The 16,769-nt window shown below is 29.1% G+C and overlaps 1 protein-coding gene across 7 annotated transcripts in view; it reads right to left on the bottom strand.

Moving 5' to 3' along the window:
* LOC136978281 (N-acetylated-alpha-linked acidic dipeptidase 2-like) overlaps window positions 1–15,641 on the bottom strand; it is a 37,061-nt gene extending 21,420 nt beyond the window's left edge. Inside the window, exons 1-2 of one of the 7 annotated variants that reach the window (XM_067273977.1) lie at window positions 15,508–15,635; window positions 3,335–3,382 (exon numbers count right to left, since the gene is read on the bottom strand). Coding sequence is in view for 1 of the 7 variants with exons in the window: in XM_067273971.1 (XP_067130072.1) it covers window positions 15,508–15,559 (52 nt within the window). In the remaining 6 variants the exon portion in view is untranslated. The other 6 variants (XM_067273975.1, XM_067273974.1, XM_067273973.1 and 3 more) reach the window with 6 other exon arrangements.
* Window positions 15,642–16,769: the final 1,128 nt, after the last annotated feature.

Raw genomic sequence — 16,769 nt, 5'->3', positions numbered from 1 at the left:
ATTAAATATATATAAAATAATGATATAAACTGCTATATCATCACAACTCGTTAAATATTTATAATTTAGTAAAGAAAATATAATTCTGTAATCTCTTTGATTTTTTATTCATGGTACAACAAGTCACTCGGTGGAATTGTAATAATAAAATGGAATAAACCAGATGTTTTTTCTATTATTAGAAATTTAAAAAATAATTCAAAATATATAACGAAATTTACCTCTAAATGTATTTCTAAACGGTAAATTTCTAAACGTACAGGATATATTTACAGCAAAATGACTATCTTATCAAAAAACCAGATAAAATAATCATTTTGACTGGCACTTTATTGATATAATTCAAATACAGTATCCTGGTAAATACAAAAATAAAAGTGTAGGTAGATTTATCATAATAAGTGTATTTACACTTATTAAGTACAGTATAAATACAGCATTTATACTCTAACTGTAAAATCAATATATTGGTATATATAAGACTTCACACATTTTAAATTTTAACCATTTTTTAAAAACTTTTTAATAAAAAGTATAAAATAATAATAATAATAAAGATATTTAGCTTTTATTCATCCTATATATTGAAGATTATTATTGAAGATGTTTTTATTGGGCTGCGATTTGAAAATTGCAGGCTAATGTCGTCCGTCCTTATCTCGAGAACGGAATTAGATGAAAGTCTATACCAGAGATGAAAGCTTAGGGCGGGAAGTCTCGATTAACTGTATACGAACATCCGGTCTTGACCGGAAGTCACATGATTTTTTAAAATTAAAATATGAGTAAAAATTGCAGTCCGGCATTGTGACAATGTCACAATAAGTAATTGTTCTTTTGTAATTCAAGTATAAAAGAAATATATTAATAAAACTTTAATTAACTAATGTAAAATATCAATATTTATCTTCAGTTTTTTATTTAAAATGCTGAAGTTTATGCTAATTTTAAGTTATTCGAGTGCTAATTTTTAAACCTCGTATCATTATAATTGTGTAACATTAACATTGTTTATAAAATAAGTAAAATGATAAGATATTGCTGTAATTTGAGTGATTTATTAGATTTTCTTAACAATTTTTTCGTCGTCGTTCCAGTTTAACTGTAAGCTATTTTCATAACTCAGCCTGTATTTACCGGTTAAAATTTAGAAATCCGGCAAGGAGTTGCGTAACTTTCCCGGCAAAAAAGTTAAAATTATCTGTGGTGCCATCTGTTACGAGATTTTATTTTTAAAACTTTTTATATTATTTATTATTTTAAAATGGCAATAACCTTAATTTTGAGGGCAGAGACGACTTTTATAGAAAAAAAAATTGTAAATGCTAATAACGAATAAAATCATTAACTCTGATCCCACTCGCGATATGGCACATGACCTCTATCTCTCCCATCCCTCGATCTTTAACCACCAAAATTTAATAGCATCAATCCCCCTAATAAACAAACCTTCTTGCAAAATTTCATAAATGTTCGACAAAAAGCATAGGAGTTATTATGCTTCAAAGAAAATGAACAAAATCGTCCACACACATCCGTACATACAGAAAAAACCCAATTTTTTACATTTCTCGACGTTTCAAGGTGTCCTGAGTCCAAAATTGTAAAAAAAAAAATATTTTTGGGGGTCATTTTTGACCAATCGTCTTATTTATATAGGCTTATATACAGTATCGCTACATAACTAGCCTACATATTGCTTTCCCGGCTGTTATACATAACAGGGAAAATATTAATGTATATAAACTCTTTAATACATAAGCTTATATGTATTCTGCATCACTATACATATACAGTAGTTATAGTATTATGTAACCTGAAATGTTTTTTATAAGACCTTATATCTGGCTGCCAGTAATCTTTCTTCTCCAGTGTTTAAGATCAATAGCCTATATAACTTACACAGTATACACCTATTAAGTTATTAACAATAGTAACTCCGCTTAAAATCTACATAGAAGCCTACTTTATTACAGTCAAAAATCAGTATCTACAGTATATATATACCAGCCGTTGAACGCGTGTCCGTCCGTGTAACGTTATGCCAAAAACGGGCACTAGATGCACTATCGTGTGTCATATTTCAAACATTTAAATTAACAATATAAATTATTATTATTCATTTGGCCAATAACAATATAAATAATTCAGTATATTTGTAATAGAAATTTATTATTGTCACGGAATACCTGTAACGTGCACTAGGGGGGGAGAGAATAACGAAAAAACGGATAGTTTTGAATAGTTTTGAAAATTATATAGTGCACTCCCAGAAGGTAATATTTTAATAATACAAATTCTCATCAAACCTTTAAAAATTAAGCGCATAAAACTTTCATATATTAAGTGCATTAAACGTGCCTCGTAGGAATTTGTAATGCTGCTAGAACTCCCACTAGGGGTGTCCCGGGCTACTAGTATAAACATATTTTGACTCCAATAAAGTAAAATTCATCGTAAATTTATAAAAATTTGAAGTGTTTTCATGAATTTTTTACACTATTTTAATTTAATTTTTTTATGAATATAATTTTAAATTCATTCTTAAAAGAATAAAATATAGGCTATATTAAAAACACCAAGCTTATCAAAAATTAACTTAAACAGGTGTTTCATTAACAGATGTCATTATCATCATCATCATCCATTTTCCAGATTTTATTGCAATAAAATTATAAACAATTTTAATATATTAGAAATTTTTACTTGAAATTTAAATTATTGCTCGTTTCTGAGATAGAGCGAGGATGAACTGGGGGCACCCCCATTATATACATCACTAAACATGTCTTCTGTCTTAATTAACAATATTCGAGGCTATGATAAATAGCAAGTTAAATAAAATTGTTTAAAAAGCGTTAAAATTGATCACTACCAAATAACAGTATAATTTAAATGTAAATTTAAAAAAAAAATTCCCGACATTCTTTGAATTTAACCGCAAATTCCCAGAATGCCTCAGCTTTCATCTTTTGCAATTTTCTTTAATAAATATGAGTAAATTTAGAAAAAAAATTTAATAAATCGAAGCAAATAACAAAAAAAAAAAAAACAAAGTTCGTTTGGATAACAAATTTAGAACATTTATATTTCAGCAAAAAACAAAATAAAGTTTTGGGCTTAGATCTCGTCCCGTGCACGAGACGAGATCTAAGTCCAAGTCAACACAACTCCATTATGCATTCAGTTTAGAGTGAATTGATGGTTAATATTAATAATTCAGGACAAGAAAACACTTCATGTCAGTTGCATTACATATCTATCTACATGTAAATTAGGATAAAGTTTAAGAAAATCGATCAAAATCAAAATAAATTCACGAAAATTCACTTACTTGATCAAAGCAGACGAATTATGCAAACGAAACACATTAAATGCGGGACTGCAAAATAGTAAATTCGGGACTGTTATTATTTAAATAACTTTTTAAAAATATATATATATTAAATATATTAAATCTTCGTGATAAATAAAACAGCGTGTTTATACTTTTGAACGAATGAGGAAAATTACGTTAAGAACGTAACAAGAAAGTCGACTTTGAATGCGTGACGTCACTAGTTGCACAACTACACGTTAGAAGTATGTGACGTATTCGCTTCTACCGTTTGAACTGTCCAATTAAATACTTCAAACGTTATGACGTGTCGGAAAATATAAAGGATGATTGATTGGAGTTTTCGGTTTTAATTATTAGTCAATAATTTCCGACTTTCACTTAATTGTTAATATGATTATTAGAATTAATAATAATGTGTTTAAGTTGAAAAAAAAAAAATATCCCACAATTTGGAAATTTTATTTAGGCATAATATTTATTGTGACGTCACGGTAACATCATACTTCCTCCAAAATCGAAAGTATTTAAGTAGTGTTTACGAGTATTTTAAATAACAATTTTTTATGTTCTCAGCTTAATTAATCTAGAATTCATTTAGTAAATATTCATAACTTTAAACTTAAAAACTCCGCTTGTTTCTTCAATTAAAATTTCAAAAATATAAAGAAATAGGCTTGAAAAATTCAAATTTAAGGCTGTATTTTTAAAAACATTTTTTAAAATATATTTAATTACTTTTAAGTTTACATTTACAATTATTTCAATTTTCATGAAAATAGGGCGTGTTTTCGGGAGACCTTACAGGTTCCTTGCCCTTACAAAGAAAGGTGCAATAACTGGTTACAGATGTAAACTTCGAGGGAAAAAACGAGTAAAACGGTCCATTTTCAAGGAAATAATAAGGAAATTACCCTTTAATGGAGTTAAACTGGCCATTTTTAAACCGTTTCTCACAAAATTTGAGTTTTTTTTTTTTCTTTTTTTCTTCCGAGTGCTAGTTTCTTTGCTTTCATAAAACTTCAAGTAAATGCTTTAAAATTCTATAAATATTAATGTAATATCGGCTATAACCCGATAGGTTTGCAGCAGTTAGCTGTATACAAAGTTTTGGAGCGCGATATCGCATCGCTCCTGCTTAACGATGCGATTCGTGGCTTCATTTTGTAAGTTAAATAATAATTATATAATCATTTCGAATGCTTGAATCCTAACTTTTTCTGGGAAATGTATATACAAGTATCGTACGCACCGTTTCACACTGAATGACTCGTCAATATCATAATGCAGAAAAGTAAATTCAGAAATTTCGTAATAATGGATAAACAAACAGATTGAGAGCGAAAAAATTGCATATAATTCTATATTTTAGAGGTGTTTCAAGGACAAACTCCGGAAACATTGGCGGAGGAAATTTTAAAAATCATCGTACAACGTCATTCGAATATAAAATTTCATTTTATTGTAGTTAAATATATTGTTATTGGCTTAAATTCTGGCATATTGCGTGGATATTCCCAATCCATCATCGGAAAAGGCTCCTCATTAAAGTAGTATTGCAAAGATGAATCCCTTCTTGCAACACGACCCAAATCTTAAGTTTTTCTAAAGATTAGGATCATATTGGTAGAAGGAAACTCTAAACCTTTAAAGTATGCTATATCCACTATAAATATATAATTCATTACAAGAATAAAGAGGAATATTAAGATTTTTTCTTGATGGTAAGGGGAAGCATAGAAAAGAAAGCTTAAGAAATTTAATAAAATCTAAGATAATTGGCATTCGAAGTATACATACACAAAACTGTTACACATAGGGATAACAGAACTAAGAGGAATCTGGTCATTACCGTAACGATGCCTGTGGGCATTCAATGGCGAATCACTTCAGTCCCTCTATAATATTCAGGCTTACAATGCTTATATGTTAGTTAAATATATTGATAAAGTTATATGGTACGATTTATGCATTCATAAGAGAAAAAAAAATCACGACATTACTCAATCATAAAATATGGGTCCATATAAAATTTTTACTACATGTAATCGATAAAAAGAAACTACGATATTTTTTGCAATTATCTAATTGCAGATAATTTAGAATTTATTGGACGTTTTTATAATCAAAAGATTTATAACATTCATACTTAAGTACCTGAAAGACACGCCATAAAATTTGTATAATGCCTAGATAGCATTACACTGCCAATAATCTTCAGCATATTTTTTCTGTATGCAATAAATCAAGGAAACTTTTTGAGTCCGTGATCATAAAAAAAGTTTAATAAGATAATTAGCATTTAAAAAAAAGGAAAAATATTCTGCGTGTTATACGATAGAATCCGTGTAAAACCACATACAATTACGCCCATTTTTGTATACGGAAGTGTAGTTTAATTGCATTATCACCATTCAACACAGTTAACGCCGTTGTTTAGATAGATAGATGCTGACGTACAGAATTATATAAATGTTATGACACGTTACTATCAAGAGATTTTATAATAAATTATTCAAACTACAGGCGAGCATTTGAGAAATCGTGACGTAGAATTTCAAAAATGGAAAAGAAAAAAAAATTACACGTCAAATAACGTATGTTTAACGTACTAGAATCGCGTTAAATTTCGGCTAAATAAGCTTAAAATTTTAAAATTTCGCTTAATAATACAATAAAAATTAAGTTACTCAAAGGTAACAATAGATTTACGTCGTCATCCATTGTGTAACTCCCTCCAGACTTGTCAACCTTCGGGCTATGTTCTGTTAGTAGATGGCGCTGGCTTACTGTTACGACATGATACGTAACTGGAATAAATGGTTTGAGTAATTCTGTCCGGGAACCGCTTCTCAACTGCTGTACGTAACCCTCAGGCCTTTATCCAATGTGCAATGCATTAGCAGTACAACGCGTGGAAAGTACTTGTACGTCAACAGGACATTGAACACATGCGGTGATGTCGTTACTCGGCGCGTACGGCTAGTCGGAATTTGCCATTTTGACTAATTTCGACATTAGTGGGATTTTCTCCTATACGAAAAGTTTAGTTAAGAACGAGAATCAAATTTTCAAAAGTGGCTTTATTTATGCTTTAAATGGCGTATTAAAAATAATGCTTCTTAATCCCCCCTTTAAAGTGTACTTCGAGAAAATCCCTCGTTTTAGAATGGCAATTTCCGAATTACGTTCGATTAGAATGTTACAGTGCATGATTCTGAACTTAGTTATTTAATTATATTAATTAAAACCTTTTAAAATTATAAAATATATATACAGTATTTTTTTAAATAAATTTTGTTAAGAATTTACTAAGAATAGAAAGTTTTAATTTATAAACATAAAATTTCTCACAAAACTTACATAATATAATCGAAATTTAAAAAAAAACAAAAAAATTTCCAAATTAGGTTCAATTAGATTCTAATACGAGAAACTTCCGTTCATAAATTCAAACTTTTAGTGTAGCGGCACTGCAACCATCCAACGAGTGGATCGGGATCTACCGATTGCAAAACTAATTTCTAATGACGTATTCAATACTTAAATTATTAATATTAATAATATTATTATTATTATGAAATATCGTATAAAAATTATCAATTTTTTACGAATTTTGAACAAAAAATTTGAAATTAAAATATAGAAAACATCATTTTTTCATATACAAGTAAATAGAACACTCAGAGTTAGGTTCAATTAGAGTATATAACAGATGTCCATTCATCTACGCAAATTTTCAAAATAGGGACCGTCATAACTCCCCAACGAATGGGTCCCGATCCACAACTTGAGAAAACCTGAACACTTCCCAACGAGTAGGTCAAGATTCACTTGTTGAGAAAAATCTAATCAACGATTTGCAATCTCTACAATTCATCAACCGGTTGCAACTACCGTTCGAGAAAAACCAATTCACTAACGATCCAACGAGTGAACCGCGATCTACAGAGCTTGCACATTGCAACAGCCTCTACAATTCCCCACGAATACTTTGCAATCCATCGATGGTTCCAGTGAAACCTATCAATTCACTAACGATCCAACGAGTAGACCGCGATCCACCATCGAGAAAACCCAAAAATTTAACTATAAGTAACCCAACTTCATTATAATTACAACACCACAAAGTAACCTCAATAAGTAAGCCATAAAGGAAAAAAAATGAAAACTAATTCGGGCATTTAAAGGAAGGAAATTGAGGGGTGGTTCTTCCCTCTTTTTTTTTATGGAAATTTGTGTAATATCAACTGTAAAATAAATCTAGAAAATTCAATTGGGTGAAGAATATATTAAGGAATACCGGAATGGAAATCAAAAGATTTGACTTTCACAAACAGAGAAGTGAGTTTGAAAATCCTTTAAATTGCATTCGTGAAGTGTATCCAGTCATGTCGAGTAGCGACCGATCTAAAATTACGACAGAATTTAAGATCGTATCTCTTCCGTTTTCTCGACAGTTATTGGCGATTTGTATCCGAAAATGGAAGGAACTGTTGATCCTTCCATAAACGAATATGGACCCTAACGCATTTAGTTAAGTATACTTTAAACCTAAGTTTATTTAATTGTATTTGTCTTAAAACAGTTTTAAAAACTTTATAAAACTAACTTGACAATTAATTATAGTGTCGGACGTGTAGTGTGACGTAATAACTTTGTGTTAAGCCGTTGTAACGTTTTCAATTCTGTAACTTTTATTGTAAGCGGATTTTCCATTAGGCCCACTAGGCCCCAGAGCTTAGTGGCGTATCAAAAGTTTGGGAGTACAAAAATTTTAAATAATAATAATAATAATAATAATAATGAGAAAATCATTTTATGTAGAAACAATTCATAAATTAGAATCATGAGGCGCTAAAGGGGTACTTTTAATTTGGGGCCTGCAAATTGTGGACCTTATTTCTAAATCCTCCAGTGATTGTTGAGAGGTGGCGCTAGACTTCTTAGGGGACCTTAGTGGTTCCTACCCCCATAAATTAGTTATCTTTACTAACAAAATAAAATCTACTTTTCATTAATAAAGAAACAAACACTACGTATTTCATTTGTTCAAAAACATGGCGAATGGGCCCCTCTAAAGTCCAATACGGACTCGGTCCCTTTCAAGCTACTAGTTGGAGAAGGATCTAGACCTGTAGTTTATTTTTTTAGCATAATAATTATAAATAAGAATTTAACAGTGTATATATATTATAATAATTTTATAATATTACGTCTCTTGATTGGGTCTTGAAGATGACATACAGCCTGGGCTAGTCAAAAACGTGGACTCCATGCGAATAGGTAAAAAATATAAAAACATTTTAACTTATCGTCTTTTCCGCATAAAACTAATTTCGGGGGCCTTCTCTCTTCGGGCCCTGAACAAATAACTGTATTGCCACCTTTTTGACTTTACTTTGTATACTCAAAATCTATGTATTTATTATCTCTTATCAAAAAATAAACTGTACTGAAATTAACTAATTAAATAATTAAAACACCTAAAATGTTAAGTATTAATCTAGTTTCGGGGCCCTTTTGTAAAATTAAAAGATGCCTTAAAATTTAATACTAGAATTTTTTAAATTAACCATTAGCTAAAGTTAAAGTCATGACAGTTATCTCTTATCAAGAATCAAATTACACAGAAATTAAAAAATTTCTTAAAAAATCAAGTTTTCAGACTTTTTCGGCCAAAAAAAAAAAAGAAAAAATGCACAAAAATGCTTTTTTTCCATGCTTAGACGTGGGGTGGAGCAACGCAAACATATAAATGTGTTTCTTTGGATAAGAAATTCAGAAATAGAATAGTAGATGAGTAAAACTCATGCACGTTGACTCTGCTTTCATAATACTACTACAAATTCTGACTCTCAAATTTCGTATTTGTTATTCTCGACCAATGATTTATGACAGTCTCGAATGTCATCGTTTGAAAAAAATATATAAAAAAAAAAAATATATATATATATATATATATATATAATAATATGTAAATTTATCAAAAGGCATTATACAGCTTTCAGACGAGATACGTTCACGTATAACTTTCAATAACTATAATTGTAAACAATATCTAGCATATTTTTTTCCCTCTTTCTCTCTTAAATAAATTTCTAATAAATCAAATATTGACATTTTCTTTTAAATGTAAAATTTATAAAGGAAAATATTTTATTCATATAATAAAAATGTATTTATAAGTTTTTATTCATTCAAAATATATATATATATATTAAATTCATACTATAGTTATTTTTTTTAGAAAAAAGTTATTTTTTGTTACACGAGTGAAGAATCTTTATATAAATTCGTTTAAAACGGGTTTAAATTCCATTAAAACAGGCTTAAATTCTGTTAAAACAGGCTTAAAGTCAATATAAAATATAACGGCGGATGAAAAAATGAAGTTATATATGAGATAAGGTGAAAGGTTATCTTAAATTTATTGAGAACGTTAACAGTTAGACATACAGCATGATATTCTATTGATGATAAATTCAGCAATTTTATCAGAATTAAATATGTTATATTTAATTTAAAGTAATTTTGTAATGATAAGTGGGTTTTACTTACTTGTTTTGTAAGATAAGTGAAAAATATTAGCTCATTGTTAATGTGAAGTAAAACTTTATTCTCTTTTTGTAATAAAAAATATATATATAAACATATTTGTAATAATTATCTATATATGTACTGTGCATTTACGTCAACATATAGACGTTATTATAGAGGAGAAATGCACATACGTTTATCTATACGCGTACACAACACACTACATATAACACATGTAAATAACATGTATCGTGTTGTATTGTGTGTGCTATATATGTTATGCGTATACTGTATTGCATTGGTGTAGTATATGCGTATAGCATCCATATGTACACAAAAGATATAACACATCTTACACACTACACATATAACACATTGACAGGACTATCGAAAGCTGGTGGGTAGAGCTGGCCCCTTTTTCCAGGTTTTTTGAACAAATAAAATACGTGAAATGTTTATTAAGAAGCAGTCTTAAAGATTTTATATTTTGTTAGTAAAAATAAAATTAATTTTATAAGGGTAAGAACTTCTAAGTTTTCTCCAGGCTCGGGGAGAAATCCCTAGCTTTTCCCTCTCGACGGCCCTACACATCGCATGTACTGTACAGTACCATCAGAGCCCCATACAACATGAGATGAACCGAGTCATTTACAAAATGTGGGGCCCCTTCTCTCCGAAAAACATAAACGTATAAGAATAAAACAAATAAGAATTATGAAAAAAAACCATAATTTATATCACTTTAATATAAAAATTTAGTGAGAATGAGCTAAATGATCCTTTTGATTCCCCTCCATCTGGCGCACATATACAACTGGTTATACAGTAAAAACCGCATACATACTTTTGGAAGAAACACCATTTGATCCATTGTCAGATAATCATTATGTATCCATTATAGTTTTTTTTTTATATAAAATAATCTACATAACTGAATGTCGTCAGTAGATAAATTAAGCAAATTATCCATAATAATTCGCAGGTATTAATTAAATATTAAACATTCTCTACTCATAAATGATTAATAGATTTGCATTAATCGGATCAGAAAAGATGACATAAGGATTAAATTTTAGGAGAATTAACTTTAATTATTGATTGTAAAGCTTTATTAGATTGCTCTCACTCTCCTAACGTTATAAATTTACTCAACTTCTGACTTTTTGTAACTATTTATTGCTTAATTAATTTTAAAAAAAATTCCTATTGCTGATATATAATGTGAAATGTCACCTCTAACAGGAAAATGTTTCCTATAGGTATAGAGAATATCCCTATAAATAAGGACATTTCTCTAAAACTAGGGGAAAATATCCTTATTTATAATCCCTAGGGAAATATCCCTCCCGAAACTTCCCTATTTTTATAGGAAAGATTCCTTTGAATAGGGATATTTCCCTGATAATATGCCTAAGTCGAGCAAGTCACACGTTAAGAGTAAATTTATGACTTTAGAAAAGCAGAATAAAGAAGCAGGGAAATATTTTCCCTGCTATTTCCCTGCTTCATTTAATAAGAAAATTAAAAAATAATTTTCTCCCTAAGTATCAGCATGTTTTAGGGTAATTTCCTGTATTTCAAACATTTAACTGTAATTACTTTGAGAATAACAATTAAACAATAATAAAATAATTGTAATAAATATGAAATAAATAATTAAAAATGATTTAAATTTTAACAAATAATTTTTCTATATTTAGTTCCATAAAATAATTTTTCTATATTAAAATATAATAAATACATTGAAGAAAGTATTTATGTTATTATTTATAAATTTAAACATAATAATGATAATAATAATAATATATTTATTAAATGTACAGAAATTCATTTATTTTGAATTAGTTGATTAATTTTAATTACGATTATTTTATTGTATTATTTTTATTATAAATTTAATAATTAATTTTTTAAAAATTAATATTTCTTGAGGAAATTTTATAAACAAATAATTTCTAAATTTTATTATTAATTTCCTAAAATGTCCATAAAAGTCACTTAAAAATATTAATTCCTGGAAAATATATTAAAAATATTTATACTTTAAAAATAAATAACATAATTTTTATAATTTTATTTTTTTAATGTCTTAAAAGATGTTAATTAATTAATTAAAATTAAAAATTATTATAAATGTAATAAATTCCATTTAATTAGGCTATTATTATTGCCTTATTGTCCTCATTTCTATTCTTAATATATTTGTCAACTTAGACATTAATTATTAATAGGACTGTTAAACTGGTATTAGGTGTTTATCCATTTAATTATTATTAAAGTAAATTAATAATCATTGATTTTATTTTTTAATTGTTTTTAAAAATTGACATTTTTTTAAAACTTCCTAAAAATTCAAGAAAAATTAAAATTAATTCTCTAAACAGAAACAAATGTAAAAACATTATAATTTTTAAAAATATATTTAAAAAAAATAAAATTATTAACGTTTTAAAGAAGCTAATCGTTTCTTCTTAAAACGGAAGAAAAAAAATGAGATTATACTTTAAAATTCACCGCTAGGGCGAAATTGGCGCTGCTGACTCCCATAAGTACTGTACATATTGTGTACGTTTTCTAACGAATTTAGAGTAATGCCTGCGCGACACTTAAGGAATTTTGGTCGTTTTGCAACTCCTTTTATACTTGAAATCTGCCGGAAAACACGTAATATTCACATTAAGGAGACAGCAGCACCAAATTTCTCTCTAGCGGCTGAATTTCGAAGTAAAATTTTCTCCGAAAATCGAAACCGTGTTCTCGGGGAATGTGTGTGTACCATATTTTAGTTGAGATTTCACCAATGGTTAATACGCTGAACATTCACTCTAATTATGATCATGCTGTATACTTAAAATGCATGATACACATACAGGCTGGCCCAAAAATCAGTTAATCCCTTTAAAGAATAAATTTGTCTTATTTAGATATTTTATTAATTACAAAATGAGATTTTTCCTTTTTAATATAGAAATTATAACGTTTTAATCAATTAAATTATATGCTTTTAATAACTTATTAGAGCAATTAATACAGTTTGATTAGACTTTTGACTCATTGCTTGCATATAATTATATGACTATGCAGACAATGAGCCATTATATGTAGCCTACTGTACTACAGGAGACCCTCGATTTAACGTACTTTGCAAATAGAGCACGGTAAAAGGTTGGATCAATGGGTCGATGAGTTAATGAATCAATGAGTATAAATTACTCAAAGTAAATTATAATAATATTTTATTCATACTTAAATATTATATTAAAATTTCAATATATCTCGTACATTGTAAGTTCGTTATTAATACAGTCGAACCTCCAATAACGGCCACCAAGAAAGAACGGACAGGCATTTTTGTAAAACAAAAATGCATACAAAATAAATCGAGGGTCGACTCTGAACACATATACAGCAAATACAAAAAAATTTCGCTGATTTACATGATATTTTATAGTTTAATTAATTAATTATTTTTTATTTTAGATCTGTAATTGCAGAATTCATTCATAATATAAAACTAATTTTATATATTAATTAAACGAGCGAAGGAATGCATTTTATTATCCCATTAAAATATTTATAAATGCAATAATATTTATTAGAGGAAAGCATTTAGGAGTAAAACTCCAAAACTATAATTATACTGATTAATTACCTATCCAAAATTGTATCAAGTGGAATAAGTGATCGAGACGGCGGACATTTCTGACCATTTTGGAATAAAATAAAGCGATTGTGCATTCCTACGACTGTTGTTAATATCCCAGAGGATTGCATTGTCACATGAAGCGTAGAGGAAGCCTAAGACCCAGAAATCATCTGTTAAGATCTCATAAGCATACATCATCCAACCCCTCTATTTGCATGTTTGCTTTGCTTCTACTCTTCTCATAAATTTACTCTGACGAATGGTATTAGACTAATGTTTAAATGATAACGTTACTACACTGTAGAATATTTAAAATTACATACACTTTATCGGTTATGTTAGTATTATATTTGTATAAATATACAATAGGGGCTTTAATTTATCAACGGAATATTGGTGTGTTCTGACCCCTCTCTTATCCCTTACTAAAGTATTATTATTTGTACATTTTATTTTATTTTATTTAGTAAGGGGTAGGGGCAAAAGAAAGGGATTTGAAAGAAATTTTTACAAAAACCCCAACATTCCATTGATAAATTGAAGTCCCTGTCATATATGTACACATCTGAGAAACTTCCTGATATATATATATATCAGGAAGTTTCTCAGATGTGTACATTTATATTTAACGTTATTAAATATATGAAGTAGCATCGTTGCTTAATCCATTCTGTTGTCTGATATGTTGCTTAATATGTGGTGTGCAGTTTGATATTTGAGAAAGTTCTGATTAAACATGCTAGAACGTTTAATACTAAAACTATACTTGTTTTTTTAGCAAATAATTTTAAATATAATTAAAAGTTTTCTTAATTTACTTACGTTTTGTTGATACCAGCACAGTACTCGATATTTTAGAAATACCACCTCATGATACGCGATAAACACCTGTAAAATAAAATAACTTAAAAAATAATGAAAATCTGAGGTTAAATATAAATTTTGTTTAATATTTATTCGCCTATCTAACAGGTTACTTGCCACACTGTCGAGTGTGCTCTTCTTCAATATCTATGCTTCAATAACTACACCAATCTGGCGAAAGGAGATAAATCACTTGTTAGATTGAAACGATGGATGATTAAATTCATATATAAACCATTTAATTTATCAATAATAAATTAAATGATGAAGTAAAAGGATAAATGCGTTGAATAGATAGATACGACACTCGCCATTTGCGAGTGTCGTATCTATCTTTTCAACTTAACATTTTCATAATGGCGAGTGAACTTCTTCACTGACGATCACTGGAATTTATGAGCATCAATTTCTTATTTCCGTTCACTTATAATTTAAAAAGTCAATGTCTTTACTTGATCGCTTGAATCGCTAAAAAACTGATGCTCTCAAGAACATCAATTTTTTAGCTGGTGTTCACTTGACCTCGTGAGCATCCGTTTCTTACTTGATAATCACTGGACTTGAGAGCATCGATTTTTTAGCTGATGTTCACTTGACCTTGCAAGCATCAGTTTCTTAGTTGACGATCAGTTTGGATTTGAGGCATCAATTTTTATTTTAAACGCTTTTATTTAGTTTGCTTTGTATCGTGTCTCGAAATCTTTCAACTCAAATTTAACCTATTTACAATTAAGATGAAAGTTAGGACATATCTAAATCTGATGACAATGCATTTTAAGGGTTGGTCTCTCCCCAACTTCCCCACTTTAAAACCCGATAAACATAACCAAATAAAGAATTTATTCACGTGCGTGTTTGTCTGTAAACGCATTGTAGTGATGTATATGGGGGGTGGAACACCCACACTATTCCCCACTCCTAAACTCAAAAACACATGACCAATAAAAACGCTTAAAATTTTTTAAATATATTAAAATTATTTAGCTGATGCTCACTTGATCATCAGTTTCTTAGCTGATAATCACTTGGAATTTATGATTACAAATTCGATACAAATAATTTTTGTTTCTGAACAGATTGTACTCGTGATTTATATCTAGAACTATATGTTTCCACATACCTTCGAATGCATTCATTAAAATGATCGTGGCTGATGATAATGTCAACAGCATACACCACGCGTGTTATCTGGTCTTTCTAGTTGATACAGAATATCGTTAATGAAGAGATTACATAGCATCGTCACCAAAATGGATTCTTATAGAGTTTCTACAATGAAAAGAAACAGAAATACATTAAATAACTGTGTTAGACCTATATAAATGAACAAAATTTTAAAAAGTTCAAGATAATCTTATTTTTAAGGGAGTATTTGTTATAATATTAGCGCATTAAAAATAAATGTGAATAATATGTTGTAAATTATGAGCTAGGCAATAGTGCCTAACAATCTGGATAATGTGTGGCGCCATCTGTTGCACATAATTACACTTTTTTCGGTGTAATTCCTAGTGTTTTTTTAAGGTTCTCTCCTAATGAGATAATTGATACCTTTTTAATTAATTAAAATTCTTTAAAGATGTGGAAGAGATTATCTGTACATAAAATAAGAGAATACAAATCTTTTTCTTTCTTTATAAAGATAAATCACTTCTAAAACACTCGTCGAGAGTCCCCGCTATCAATTCGATGCAGGAGTATTATTATTCAGAGCAACGCCATGCAAATTCTTAGTTATGGTGCCCTAATGGCTCCTCGCATCAGAATTTTTCTTTTAAAAGAAAAATTCGAATGTTTAATTAAGTCGTAAATATGAGTCCATTTGCATACGAACTATATTCCGTCTGTTCCGGACGACGTAGGCCTCCTGTGAGGACAGATAGGGTTAAAATGGGCGCTTTCTGTGTCACACCTCATTGGAACTGTCATTTCAAGCCACACTCCGTCCTGTGATAGCCTCATTATCTTTGATTTGGATCCTTTACCATCAATTAAATATGAATTAACATCGATTTCTTTTTAAATTATCAAACACTTCGCCAAAATCTTTACGTAACAAAGTTGCCTAAGAACACCATAAATTCATCTTTTCTTCTTTATATTAGAAATCGTGTGTTACGTCACCTTAGTTTTTTAGTGTTTTAAGTAATTTATTATACGGAGAGTAGTAGTTAAAATATAAAATTCTTCATTTATAATTTGTCTGCTTCATCATTTGTGCGTAAGGCTCCCTATACAACGCGTGTTTAGTGATCTTGTGGCAAGTTCGTTGAGGAAGCACCTCGTATGTCACGTGTTTAGTCATCTCGTATCGAAGTGCTGTAAGGGGATAGCATTCTAAAGGGCTGTATGCCATGTGTTTTATGATCTTATTTAATGGTT

Source organism: Centruroides vittatus, unplaced genomic scaffold (genome assembly GCF_030686945.1).
Source record: "Centruroides vittatus isolate TY-2023 unplaced genomic scaffold, ASM3068694v2 contig_502, whole genome shotgun sequence".
Taxonomy (NCBI): Eukaryota; Metazoa; Arthropoda; class Arachnida; order Scorpiones; family Buthidae; genus Centruroides; species Centruroides vittatus.
This window is presented reverse-complemented; position numbering and strand designations above follow the sequence as displayed.